The 14,544-nt window shown below is 43.0% G+C and overlaps 1 protein-coding gene across 3 annotated transcripts in view; it reads left to right on the top strand.

Moving 5' to 3' along the window:
• LOC141132572 (LON peptidase N-terminal domain and RING finger protein 1-like) overlaps positions 1 to 14,544 on the top strand; it is a 124,912-nt gene that overhangs the window by 80,052 nt on the left and 30,316 nt on the right. For 2 of the 3 annotated variants that reach the window (XM_073621144.1, XM_073621142.1), the window contains exons 5-8: positions 335 to 488; positions 1,291 to 1,384; positions 9,460 to 9,574; positions 9,660 to 9,781. In XM_073621144.1, the coding sequence (XP_073477245.1) occupies positions 335 to 488; positions 1,291 to 1,384; positions 9,460 to 9,574; positions 9,660 to 9,781 (485 nt within the window). The remainder of the gene's footprint in view (positions 1 to 334; positions 489 to 1,290; positions 1,385 to 9,459; positions 9,575 to 9,659; positions 9,782 to 14,544) is intronic. The other variant, XM_073621143.1, reaches the window with a different exon arrangement.

The raw sequence follows: 14,544 nt of genomic DNA, 5'->3' as shown, positions 1-14,544 counted from the left end.
AATGCTGCCCATGCCGAGCAGCCAACTTCAGCCAGTTCATTATGCAGAAGAGCAGCTGCTCAGGGTGGGACCTGGAAGCAAGTGGAGATCACTGGAGTAGTGTGTCTACTTCAATGTTTTGCAACTGCCAGGGGCTTTGGCCAGCTATGGAATATGCATAGTAACATTGGTCCAAGCTGAATCAATGTAACTTTGTACAGTGTAACATACCAGTGCTGCAATTATTCTTCAACTGTGTTGTACATATAATCTTGTCTGTGGTTATAAGAACCACTTATGATTTTTTTGTAAGGTTGTATGCATTATGAAATGTTGCATGTTTGTCCTCTCACAGCTTGAAGACAATGAAAAGATCTCCCCCACAGAGCCCCCTGGTAATGGAAGGACAAAATCAGCTGACATAAACCAGGAGCAGGGAAAGAGGAAGGAGCCAGACGAGCCGGTTTCGCCAGAAACTTACAGACTAAGTAAGCATTTCAAATTAAAAGGTCAGTAGCTGGAAACTAAGATAGTGGTATATAGCCTATCTACTGTATTGTGCCATTTAAAGTGGAACTTTACTCACCTCTCCTCCAGCAATGCAACCTATCCTGGCAGTGCCAGCAACTTTGTTCAGACTTCTTCTGTGTTAGCAATCTTCAGTAATCTGAACTGGTCATGCTGAGATGATGTAACTTTTGCGCATGCGTGGGGGTTCATTCATTCCAGTAGCTGGCAGATGCCAGAGCTCAGCTGCACATGTGTACATTTTCAAGAAGATTGCAAATAGACAAGTAAGAATCCTTTTTTGAAGAAGAGAAAAATCATGTCTCTTCTGCAATAAAAGGTCTGCCTGTTTGCACTTTTTCCACACAAGTTCCACAAAAGACAGTTCCAAATCTGCAGCATTCATTTACAATGTAAATAATACCTGGTCATCCCACCATGAAGGTCCTTGGTCATTCCCTTCAGGTAATAAGTTGCAAGTGCTCTGTTCCTGTCCCCAGCAGAGCTTTTACCGGAGTGCCTTTTCAATTAATTGCATATATGTACTGGATTGGAAGTTAAAATGGTTGCCTGTCTTGTACTAGATGAGATTTAAAGGAAACCTAAAAACCCAATTGGTGCATAATTTAAAAATGCTAATTAATGCAGTTATACATCCTCTTTTAATTCCCTGCACAGCAGCACTTAGACTGAAAGAAAGAGGGGCAGTACTAGAAGCCAATCAATTGTGCTGTGGTATATATGTGCTGAAAGTAATTTTGAGAATCATTTATGTGAATCTAAGACTTCCAATTTCTTTTTCAGATCAGAAAGAAGATGGTACTCAGAAAATCTGCCCCTATCCATCCCTAAAAGACCTGCTGAGTCTTTCTGATGTGGAATGTTCCCTTTGTATTAGGTAAGTTGTGATGGATAAGCTCATTTGGCTTCATCTAACAAAACACAAGGTGTAGAGTGCGGTGACCCCCATTGGAACTCAGAATGGTGCACCACCTTTTAGATTTGGATAGAGTGGTGAGTGGTTAGGCCGGCCATACACTGTTCGAAACTCGGCTGGTTTAGCAGGAACTGGAGGAGATTTGAACCAATAATGGGCAGGCTGAATATACCAAGTTGGTCAGTCGATCAACTTGGGTACAACCAGCCTGCCACATTAGTATATGATTATCGCAGGCAGCTGCTATAGCCACTAGCGATAATCACTGTCTTCTCCCTGCTGGGATGGCTTTCCCCACCATCACCCGTCGGGAGAAGACAACAGCCTGGCAGGAGGGATTCCCGCATCAACACTGTCTATATTAATGGAGGAATCGAGCATGGTTGCAGGAAAGAAATTTGCTCCATGTATGGCCTGGTTTAGCATCACTGTCAGATTTTTATTGCTGTGTTCCCGTTAGAAAGATTTTTTATGACTGTCCTGATCACCAGTGTCACCAGGAACATGTGGCAATGCACATAAGATTCAGTAAAAATGGCATCCCAAAATACTGGGCCCTAAAATCGATGATTGAGGAAGGAGTGGATCCTGCCGACAAGGGCCTCCTTTAGTGCCAGCGTGAATGGGGCCATAGGGTTGTACCCTGCGGTGGCTGCCACTTGTGCCCATCAAATGCAGCCACTTGTGCCCGTCAAATGCAGCCACTTGTGCCCATCATATGCAGCTACTGTGCCCATCATATGCAGCCACTTGTGCCCGTCAAATGCAGCCACTTGTGCCCATCATATGCAGCCATTGTGCCCGTCCAACGCATCCACTGTGCCCATCATATGCAGCCATTGTGCCCATCATATGCAGCCACTGTGCCCATCATATGCAGCCATTGTGCCCATCATATGTAGCCATGTGTGCCCATTATCTGCAGCCATTTGTGCCCATCATATGTAGCCACTGTGCCCATCAAATGCATCCACATGTGCCCATCGAATATTCATTCGCTTTTCTAACACTGCTGAGTGACCAGTCCAGCATGGTGTTCGCAGGTCACCTTTTTTTTACGCCTATTAGAGCCTATGGCTCTAATCAGGTGCTTCAAAACCACCCCCGTGCCACTGTAATTCAGGTGCCCTGCACCCGAAAAGGGTCGGGCACCTGAATAGGGGGTGGCAGCGGCGGCCATAGATAGATTCATGCAATGCATGAATCTATCTATCGGTGCTAGAGGGGGGTGGCAGGAGAGAGGGGGCGAACCTAAAAACCTGTGTGTGCATTGGGCATACAAAGCAGCTTTCAGTGTTTCCTAGTAAACTTGCATCCTGTAATATCTATAGACAGCTTTACACTGCAGATCATAGCAAAATCTAATTAATTCTGTAACACAAGTAGCAAAGCAAAGGGATGCCTTATTTAGAGAGAAATGAAGGTTGTTATTGTCAATTACCAAGCAGATGATCTGGGCTTCTCTCCAAATAAGCACTCCAGGTTTCAAAAAGATTAAAAGAGCAAATATCGGGTCTGTCATGTCCCAGGCAATAATGAGCCGATTCTGCTGAGTTAAAAAATTATCTAGTCAAATGGAATCTGTTGTAATTCTTACGTTTATAAATATATGATTTGTCTAAAGAAAAGAAAATAGGAAAAACCAACTTTGTAAACACAAATTTAATTAAATATAAAAGAAAACACACCAACCCAAGGCATATCTGCTTTAAGTAAAATGGGAAAGGGTTAGAACCTCTGATTTTTTTTCTCTTTGCTGTCTCCACTGGGGAGATTTCCCTTCACTTCCTGTTCTTCTGTTACCTGGACAGAAGATTATAGGAGATCTCCCCAAAAGAGGCAAAGACAGAGAAAGTAACACCTTTTTTGGTAGAGTAGGAAAGTAGAATCCCTGTCAGATTTTTATTACTAGAACAGTACTAAAATCCCCCAGCAATCAGTCAACAGAAACCACCTATTTAAATTATTTGAAAATTTACGTTAAAAAGAAAGATTTTTGTTGCATACATTTGCAAATACAGATATAGCCTCATTGCTTATATATTGATAATTTGTATACACATGAGGCACAGTGAGGAGAGTGTCCATAAAGCAAGCCATAGATAAACTGATTTTCTTTTCTTCCACCACGGGTTGCAGGAAAGAAAATTCCTCCATTGATTCTTCCATTAATACAGACAGTGTTGATGGGGGAATCCCTCCTGAAGTGCTGATGTATTCTGCCAGTGAGGAGCCTCTCCTGCCGGCAGAATACATTAAATACTGCTAGCAACTATAGCCACTGGCAGTAATTACATGTAGAAAAATCAGAAAGGCTGGTTGTACCCGAGTCGATCGATGGATCAACTTCGGTAGAATCAGCCTGCCCATACATAGATCAAAATTCAGCCAGTCTCTGCTGAACAGGCCGAATTTCAATCCATGTATGGCCGGCTGAAAAGACACTCCATCCTCAATGCACGGCCAGAAATGCTAGGAGGTTGTTTTTCAAAGTGATTTCTCAACAAAATAAAGCATAGAGATATGAATGGATGTGGGAGTTTGTTTTGAATATTAAAAATTAATTAAATAGTGTTTTTGGTTTGTGGTTTAGATGCAGTGAAGATCTGCTTTAAGCTCTGGGGGAAATTCCTTTGCAAAGTGCAACTTCCCTTGCAAAGTGAACAGTCTATTTGCTTTTAGTAAATCAACCCCAGATGATTCAGCGGGGATCATTTTTTTATATCCAGCCCCCCCCCCCCCCCCCCCCCCCGCCAGCTTTATACTCACCTGTCCCTGACCCAGAGTGATCTCTGCTGCATTTCACGGGTGTCTCTATTATGAAGATGTCTCCTAGTATTCCAAGACCAGGAAAGGGCAGGGGATTTGCATAGTGTTGTTGTTCTCCTTATATTATGTAGCTGTATACAAATGAAGGTTTGGCTAAATGATGAGAGCATCTACATTACTTTAGAAATAACTTTACTGAAAAGACAGTTCCTTTGTACGTTTTTTTTCAGCTGCATCTCATTGTACCCTCGTGTTCCCAGGTCCTTGAGACTGAAGTTAGTTTAGCTTTAGTTCCCTTTTTCTTGCTTGCAGTACTTTGCAGTGACTGCAGTCTGCACAGAAACGCGTGACAGTCCTTCAGTCTATTTAGAGACACGTTTAGTGGGATTTGGAGAGGTTGGAACGTTTCCCTGGAAACCAGAAGCAGGAAGGAGTCTCTTTGTTGCAAAAAACACAGCCGGAATCCACGCAGACGGCCAAAACTGCAGAGACTGCGTCCTTGTAGAATAGAACAAATCGCTGTTATTTCTCATACATACCGACACCTGCTGAAGGGCCCCACTACTTCACCAGAGAGCTGTCTGTCACCTCTGATGAAAACCCTCTATAAATATAAGACCAAGATGTGCATGACTGCGTTTATAGAGTAATAAAGAAAGTCTCTTTTCTGCATTTTTCCAAAATTACATCATTTTGTGATTCTGGTTATCTGCTGATATCCTCCAAGCCATTTCCCACATGAACTATCACAAGTTGTGCTGCCACTGTGTTGGAAATGTCAAAATCTGATATTAAAATATAATATATAATCAGTGAAAATATATTTTTTGGCAGTATTTCCCTTAACCCCCCCCCGCAAAGAAGTACTGTTTCCCACCAGTTCCCGCATTCTGGTCCCCTGCATTTTTTTTTTTTTAAATGAAAAGTTTATCGAGTTTTTTGTTTGTACAGACTAGTCATACAGAGTAACTGTACAGTGTGTTGTTCACAATGTAAAGAATCTTACATCTCAACAAACTGCATATAAAAAAACAAACAGCATAAATATAACAGGTAATATTGGTGTCTATTTTTTTCCCCTATAAGCCGATAACCATTTATTATTTACATGAACCCATCTGCAATTTAGAAGAGAGGGGTTAAATTGTGCTAGCATGTCTGTGGTACAAGTTGAAGAGGATTGTAACCATCTATCCCAGATTTTATTGTACTTGGTTGGGCACCCTCTATTTGTGTATATCACCTTTTTGTGGGGTAAGGTGTTGATTTCGGCAAGCCAGGCAGTTAACGTAGGGGCAGCCATCTGGATCCAGTTTCGGGCTATTAACTTTCTTGCTGTGAATAGTGTTTCATGCAAAAACTGAAGTGTAAATTTATCTATTCCATCCTCATAAAATAAGCCCAACAGGCACTGTCTAGGATCCAGGGACACAGGTGAGTCCATTTGGTCATGTAGAAACTGGACAACCTGTGACCCGTATCCCTGATTCCGAGGGCACCGCCAAATGATGTGATCAAAGGAGCCATCTGAGACCAGGCACCTGGGGCACATAGCGCTGCGGGAGGGGCAAAACTTAGCTAGGCGTTGTGGAGTCATGTATGCCCTATGTGTGATATAAGTTTGCGTGAGTCTGTCGGACAGTTTGGGGGATACCAATTTAGGGGTCTCCAACACTTCACCCCAGTCCTTATCCTCCAGTTATCCCACAGTGTCTACCCACTTCTGCTTAATAGAGTATGTTAGTTTTGTTGCAGGTGGCGTGGTGAGCATATTGTAAAGGAGAGATATGAGTTGGCGTGGTTCTTCCCGATATTTTACCTCCAGTACGTCTATGGAGGATAAAGTAGGATATGTATCCATAAACTGAGTGCGAAGTGCATGATGCACCTGAAAGAAGCGAAAAAGCATGTAATTTGGGAGGTTGAATTCTGCTTTCAACTGATCAAATGTTTTAATTTCTCCATTATGGAGAACACGGGACAGCAGATAAATACCCTGAGCTATCCATATGGTGAGGTCAGGTACCTGGAGGAGCTCCGGGAGGATTTTATTATACCACAATGGGGTGTTGTCATGAAATACAGGGCATTCCATCTTGGAGGTCACCAGGTCTCAAATCCTTTTGTGCTGAAATGAGAGTCCAGAGCGATTTAGATAGACCATCGAGCCCTTCAGCCCTGTCAGTACATCACAAAATGGGTGTGGAAGTTGTGAGTCCGCCGAGTTGCATACCAGGGCCAAGTATCTATATTTATCTGACTTGTCTATGTGATATAGGTGGGAGAGCTATGCTGCCAAGTAATAAGTCCCAAAATCTGGTACTACAAGGTCCCCCAATGTCGTTGGACACTGTAGAGTCTTCCATGAAAGTTTGTGCCTACCTGGTCCCCATGCGAAGGATTGCAGAAGTGTATCCATGATTTTAAAGTATTTAAGAGGGATGTATATTGGAGAATGCCATAACACATATAGGATTTTGGGTAGGAGTATCATCTTAATTAGGCCTATGCGCCCCATCACCCCCACCGGTAATCTTGCCCATGTTTGAATTTTGGACTTAATGAGCGGGATTAATGGGTCTCCGTTTAGTGGAATTAAGTCAGCCAGTGTTCTGGAAACCATCATTCCCAAGTGTTTAAGGGTATTTACTCTTACTAAGGGTAGGTCGGCTTGGTCTCTTGACGGGGGGAAATACATCAATGGGGAGGATCTGGGACTTGTCCCGATTCATTTTAAGTCCTGAGAACTTACCAAAGTTCTCAATGATTTGTAGGGCCGTCTGGAGGGAGGGGCCTGAGTCCGAAAGATAGAGTAGCATGTTGTCTGCGTATTGCCCAACCCTTTCCTCCACTGGGCCAGATACTAGCCCGTGAATATTCGGGTGCTGTCTGAGTGCTATCTCCAGGGGTTCCACCGCCAGTGCGTATAATATCGGTGAGATGGGGCAACCCTACCGTGAGAGTGGAAAGGCGGCCGAGGTCCAACCATTGGCCACCACCCTAGCCTGTGGAGCATTATATAGAATAGTGAGCCACTTGACAAAATTGAGGCCAAACCCAAAACAGCATAAACACTGCCAAAGGTATTGCCACTCATCCGAGTCAAAGACTTTGGCTGCGACAATTACTCTAGAACCTATGTGATGGTGAGAAGCCTAAACGTTCATGAAGAGACATCTAGTATTAAAGGCTGTGTTTTTTGCTGGCATGAAGCTTGTTTGGTCGGGATGCACTAGGGAAAGATTAACCTTATTTTGGCTAGTATTTTGATATCCGTTTGTAAAAGTGAAATAGGCCTATACAACTCGGGTAGGTGAGGGTCCTTGCCTGGTTTAGGGATCAGGACTATGATGGCTTCGCGCATGGACTTGGGGAGGGTATTGGCCTTAAATATCTCTTGGTATAATATGAGTAGTCTAGGGATAAGGGTTTTCGAAAACTGGGCGTAAAATTCAATTGGTAGCCCATCAAAATGATTATACTCCGACATCTGGTCTGTCAGTGTCACAGTATTTTTTATAATTCAGTAGAGCCCAAGAGTCTCTCACCACTATTTCTGGAAAATTGCAAGATAGAGATTACTATAGGCTTTGGCTATCGTTTGTTTTGTTGCAGTTAAAAAAAAGGAATAAAGCCTACATTGAAAATTGGGTAAGATTTCACATGGATCCTGTTGCAGGGGGCATGGTAGTATTGTATGTATAATATAGGTACTAAACCAAAATGTGTGAACCACAGGGCAAGTCCACCAAGTAGAAGGTATCAGGTTTGTTGCATCCCCGATAGCATGTGGGAAAAACCTTCATTGTAAATTTAGACACATGGTTTGGGACTTAGTCCCCCTTCACACTACCGCGACTTCAAAGTCGCGCGATCTTGCCCCGATTTCACCACTATTTTTGTTGCGATTTCAGGGAATGCCTGTGTAACTCGCATCAAAGTCGGACCAAAGTAGCGCAGGGACTACTTTGAAGCCGTACTAATATGAATAGTTGTCATTGGAAATCATGGGGAATGACTTGTCATGGGACTTTGCAGTCCCAAATCGTAGGACTTAGCTTGTCTCTTAGGCTGGCCATAGCTGATCCGATTTTCTTTCCTGCAACTATGAATTCCACCGCTCGGAGAATGCAGTGATTACTGCTAGTGGCTTTAACAGCTGCTAGCAATAACCACATGTAAAATCTGAATGACTGTGTTCATGGGGGAATCCCTCCTGTGGAGCTATTGTGTTCTCCTAGCGGGGGGAGCCATTCTAGCCGGGAGAACACAAAGTGATTATTGCTAGCGGCTATATCTGCTGGCAATAATTGCATGAAAAATCTGACAGGCTCGTTGTACCCAAGTTGATCGATCTATCAACTTAGGTACAATAAGCCTGTCCGTACATGGTTTAAATCTTGGCCGGTCCCTGCTGAACCATCCGAGATTTGAACTGTCTTGTCTATGGCTGGCTTTAGGCATTGACATTACTCAAGCATGATTCCATAGTCTGTCAAATTTAGTTCCAGTCATCCATTTCTTTAGTTGCGATCAACCAGCCCAATATATTTTTAAATGTGTGCAAACTGTCTTTTATGTTTTTATTACAGTTTTGGAAACAAGCATTTGTTTTTTTGTTAAACTCTTTTTATCGAAAAGGTATAAAACAGTGATAATAATCAATGCGCTCAACATGAGCACATAGAACAATGAGGTACATTTACAGTGCAGGAATATTTTGCATAATTACAATGATAAAACAGCATTCCCTTTCAAACCATTCCTGATATACATGGTTAATAACAGAAAAACACAATTATTGATTACTGCTACTTAATACCCCCAATGATAGTCTCAAGCGTTGGTTAGAGTGAGATCTGAAGAACACCATGCATCCCAAACCTTTTTCTACTTAGCCGGGCAACCTCTGTGTTCAAAAATACATTTTTGATAAGGCAATACCGGATTAACCAAAGCTATGTACGTATAGATGGAGGGGTGGGATGCATCCACTTAAGTGCCCCAGCTTTACGAGAAGCATTCGTTTTGACATCTGACAGAGTTCCATTATTCACCTTCCTAGGTGGCTATGAATTAATTGAGAGCTAACCATGTTGTTTTTGAGCTTCTGACCACATTCTAAGATGCTGTGGATGTGACTTTCATTTGTTAAATTTCCTGACAAAGATGGACAGTAGATATTACTTTCTTTGATTGGGTTTTGGTCTATATGATTTTAGTAATTTTTTTTTTTAGAGAAGGTAATTTTGCTTCTATAATGGCAGGATGTTTTTGGAGCCAGTCACCACACCTTGTGGCCACACCTTCTGCAAGGAGTGCCTGTTACGCTGCCTGGACCACCAGCCCTACTGCCCATTGTGCAAGCAGAGCTTACGAGAGGTAATACCCACTTTTGTTCCCATAAATATTGTTTTTGTCCTGACTGCATTGCCTACTGCACTGACACTTTGTTCTTCTGTTGTAGTACTTGAGAGTGGGTGGTTATGCTGTCACTGCTCTTCTGATGAACCTCATGGAAACCATATTTCCTTCTGAGATGGCTGACAGAAAGCAGGTTCATCTTACAGAGATTGCTGAGCTGTCTAAGTAAGTCCTTAACCTACAACCAGCAGTAAACGCAAGAACAAACGAAAACTAGCTAAAGTGTGCCTGTTCGTAAGAGATGAAATGTTGACTTCCGAAAACAATTATCTGTTATTATGATTGTACAAAGCAGTGTACGGGGTTTATCAGTCTGAAGAGTGTAACGTATAGCACAGAATACATAGAGCAGCAGTTTGTGTTCTGTGATAGGCTGTTATATTGGGAGTGAGTGGAGAAGTGTGTCGGCACAGTGGAGGTCACTGGAAGAAGTGCATCAGTCAAATGTCAGGTATCCCCTGCAAGAGCAGTTTAATATGTGGTTAGATACTGTATTTTGTAAGGTTCATCTAAGGGAAGCAGACAATGCAGCCTTTCTCTTTACAATCCTGAGATTGCTCAGGTCATTTTAATGAAGGCATACTCTTCTTTAAATATCAGTTTGTACAAGGGCACTATGAAGCAAACAATTTCTTCCAAAACAGAGATGGTTATTAACCAGCAAAAAAAAATTCAACCAAAATTAATTCCACATGTATGTATAGTTCACCACAAGGGGATTGTTTTTTTCCCAACAAAATTGAAGTTAATTTTTTTATTAATTAATAGAGTAGGTTAGCAGCATCAAAAGATTAGAGAAAACAAGTTACAAGAATTGTTACTCGAATGCCCCGTACACACGGTCGGATTTTCCGACGGAAAATGTGTGATAGGACCTTGTTGTCGGAAATTCCGACCGTGTGTAGGCTCCATCACACATTTTCCATCGGATTTTCCGACACACAAAGTTTGAGAGCAGGATATAAAATTTTCCGACAAAATCCGTTGTCGGAAATTCCGATCGTGTGTACACAAATCCGACGGACAAAGTGCCACGCATGCTCAGAATAAATAAAGAGATGAAAGCTATTGGCCACTGCCCCGTTTATAGTCCCGGCGTACCTGTTTTACGTCACCGCGTTCAGAACGATCGGATTTTCCGACAACTTTGTGTGACCGTGTGTATGCAAGACAAGTTTGAGCCAACATCCGTCGGAAAAAATCCTAGGATTTTGTTGTCGGAATGTCCGAACAAAGTCTGACCATGTGTACGGGGCATAAAAAGAAGGGTTGGGCTATTATGCAAAGGAATGTAAAAGATCATAGTAACTTACAGTGGCAGGTACACCCATTAGGTAACTATTTTCTAGGACAGGGGTCTCCATACTTTCTAAACAAAGGGCCAGTTTACTGTCCTTCAGACTTAAAGTGTTACTAAACCTACAACAGTAAAATATGCCTGTATGTGCAGAATAGCATGTTTGTTATACTCACTGTGGAACTTAAGGGGTTACATAGTTACATAGTTAGTCAGGTTGAAAAAAGACACAAGTCCATCTAGTTCAACCATACAATAAATAAATAAAATTAAAAATATCATACAATCCCATATACCCAATCCTGTAGGTGAAAAAAACAGAAAAGCAGGATCCAATTTGCTACAGCAGGGGAAAAAATTCCTTCCCGATCCCAGAGAGGCAATCAGATTTTTTTAGTACCCAGTTATATTATGTACATTTAGGAATGAATCCAGGCCTTTCTTAAAGCAATCCACTGAGCTGGCCAGAACCACTAGGCTTAAAGAGTACCTCCTTGCCCTCAGTGTTGACCGTAAAGTGAATAACTCAACACCAAGTTCACTATATGAACCCCTTATATACAGTATTTATACATGGTGATCATATCCCCCCTTAATCTCCTCTTCTCAAGAGTGAATAAATTCAGTTCCTGTAATGTTTCCTCATAGCTGAGCTCCTCCATGCCTCTTACCAGTTTGGTTGCCCTTCTCTGCACTTTCTCCAGTTCCCCGATATCCTTTTTGAGAATTGGTGCCTAAAACTGAACTGCATATTCCAGATGAGGTCTTACTAATGATTTGTACAGGGACAAAATGATATATCTCTCTCTGGAGTCCATACCTCTCTTAATACAAGAAAGGACTTTGCTCGCTTTGGAAACCGCAGCTTTGCATTGCATGCTATTATTGAGCTTATGATCTACCAAAACCCCCAGATCCTTCTCCACCATTGATTCCCCCAGTTGTTCTCCCCCTAGTATGTATGATGCATGCATATTCTTAGCCCCCAAGTGCATAACTTTACATTTATCAGCATTAAACCTCATCTGCCACAATGTCGCCCAATTAGACAGTGCATTGAGGTTGGCTTGTAAATTGGAGACATCCTATCCTGTAAGTTCATCCTGGGTTAATCCTCTGCATTGTGTAAAAAGGCTCTTTGATCCTGTATTGACAGATCCTCCCCCTCCTGCAGGGTCTCTCTTGACAAGGCCAGATATGACACAGTGAGTGTAGTACTGCTGCACATGCTCAGTTTGGTCTCTATTTCTGGAGAGAACATTTCCTTGTTGATCAGAGCTAGCCAGGTTACATGATATTGACATCATACATGTGGGCGTGTATACAGATCCTAAATGACAGCCCAGTCCCTCCCTCCTCCTCCATGCTCAGTAACTAAAAAAGAACACAGTGGGTGAGATGTCACATCTTGATTGATGTATGATCCGCCTCCTATAACAGCATGAGGACACAGGCTATAGTGGAAATCTCCTACCTGAACACTCAGCACTCAGGCAGACCCTGCAGTTTATCATTTGACCGTGGTATACAGATCAGCCAAAAAGTTATATAGTGACAGTATTTTAATGTAAAAAGAAGACTTCTAAGCTGTGGGCACTGTGGGTAAGGCAGAAGAACTATTTTAAGGGGGGCCGGACTGTGGCCATTGGGAGTAGAAAAGGTCCTGTGGAAATAAACAATGCCCCATCTTTGGTGTCAGTGGGAGGAATAGCATCCCATCGTTGGTGTCAGTGGGAGGAATTCTGTCCCATCATTGGTGTCATTGAGAGGAACTACGCCCCATTTTTGGTGTCATTAGGAAGAATTGTGCCCCATTGTTGGTGTCATTGGGAGGAATTGTGCCCTATCTTTAGTGTCATTTGGAGTAATTGTGCCCCATCTTTGGTGTCATTAGGAGGAATTGTACCCCGGAGTTGATCTCATTGGGAGGAATTCTGACCCTTAAGTGTCAGTGAGGGAATTGTGTCCGGTTGGTATCAGTGGATGAAAATAGTGCCCCAAGGGCTGGGTTGAAGCAAGCAAAGGGCCCCATCTGGCCCACGGGCCTCAGTTTTTTAGACCACTGTTCTAGGTTAAAGGAAAATCTAAAAGTCATAACTGTGCCTAAGCAGTACCCTGTAAAATTGACCCCTTGTCTGGAATATCTATTGCAAAAATAGCAGTGCACTTCCTGGTATGTTGGAGAGCTTAGGCCTTTATAGATACAGTATGTAGCAGTGTGAGACCTAAGGCATTGCTGCCTGTGACTGCTCCTTTCAGGGGATTTAGAATTAGATTTAGCTGGAGCCTCTGACATAAGGGAAAAAGCCCAGCCTCTACCAAGATGACTGCTTCCGTGCAGAGACAGTGTGCTGAACAGGGTATGCTAAGTCAGTAGTGGGGAAAGATTAGCTGCAGGGAGACCACAGGCATTATTGGTGACTAGTCCTTTGCCTTCATGCCTGTTTTTAGGTAAAGCTACCAGAGATCCTTTTGAAATATGCCACCACCACACCTTGGATCTTCATAGTGAAGAACAGCAAATCAATCACATCGTAAATCATGATGTTTTAGAGCCTCCCAGGACCCCTTCATCAGGTTTACATGAGGAGGGACATAAGGGCGAAGCCACGGCCAGTTGTTGCTGGGTCCAAATCCCCCCAGAGCGTCCAAATACCCAGTTAGCATCCCTGCTGCCACAGCCACGCCATTCAGCAACAGCGCAGGCTTCTCAACAATCAGAGCTGTCCCTGAATGTACAGCGGCTGACAGGACCACCGCCACCCGCTGTTCTCAGTGCTAGGGTTTGGTTACTAGGACCATCCTAGCAACCAATCACATGCTTGCCCCTTCCCCCAGACATTCAGAGGAGGAGTAAGTTCCTCCTCCAAACCTATGCTGTCCCAGTGCCCAACCTTCCAGCTTCCACCTGTCTTGAAGCCGACTGCTGCAATTAGAAGGAACAGATTCTAATGTAAGCTGGGGTCTTCACTATACTCCCTCCTCCTCTTCCACTACCCCAACTATTCTTTTAAGGCTCCGTTCACAACTAGGCGATTTTGGGTGTTTGTATGCTCTAAGCTTTAGCTTTAAAAACGCCCAACAAGACAAATCCCATTAATTTCAATGGTCCCTGTTCACATCTGAGTGTTCTGTCACCTAAAGCAAAATGCCCGTCGCTAAAAAAAGTACTTGAGCTTCTTTCTTGACAGGTTACACGCGTTTTACTGCTTTTACATTGGTGACCTTTTAAGCTTTAAAATGCCCGTATAAAAATGCTGCAAAACTCTGCAAAAACGCCTGAAAAATGCCTGTAATATAGCAACGTCTACATGTGAATGGAGCCTAAACCTCTCCACTCTCTTTACCCCACTCTTCTCTTCCCTTCTAACTTTGGGGACCCTATTGAAAAGGAATGGGCTCTAGGGACAATGATGTAAGGGGGTTTTGGGAACCCTGATGTAAGAGAACTTGAGGGACCCTGATGTAAGAGAACTTTAGTGACCCTGATGTAAGGGGTCTCTGGGGACCCTGATCTAAGGGGGGCTCTGGGGACCCTGAAGTAAGCTGGGTGACTTTGGGGATCCTAATGAAAGGGGGACTCTGATTAAAGGTGAAACTCTGGGGTCCCTGATTTAAGAAGGGGAGACTC

The sequence above is a fragment of the Aquarana catesbeiana genome, linkage group LG03 (assembly GCF_042186555.1).
Source record: "Aquarana catesbeiana isolate 2022-GZ linkage group LG03, ASM4218655v1, whole genome shotgun sequence".
In the NCBI taxonomy this organism is placed as follows: Eukaryota; Metazoa; Chordata; class Amphibia; order Anura; family Ranidae; genus Aquarana; species Aquarana catesbeiana.
This window is presented reverse-complemented; position numbering and strand designations above follow the sequence as displayed.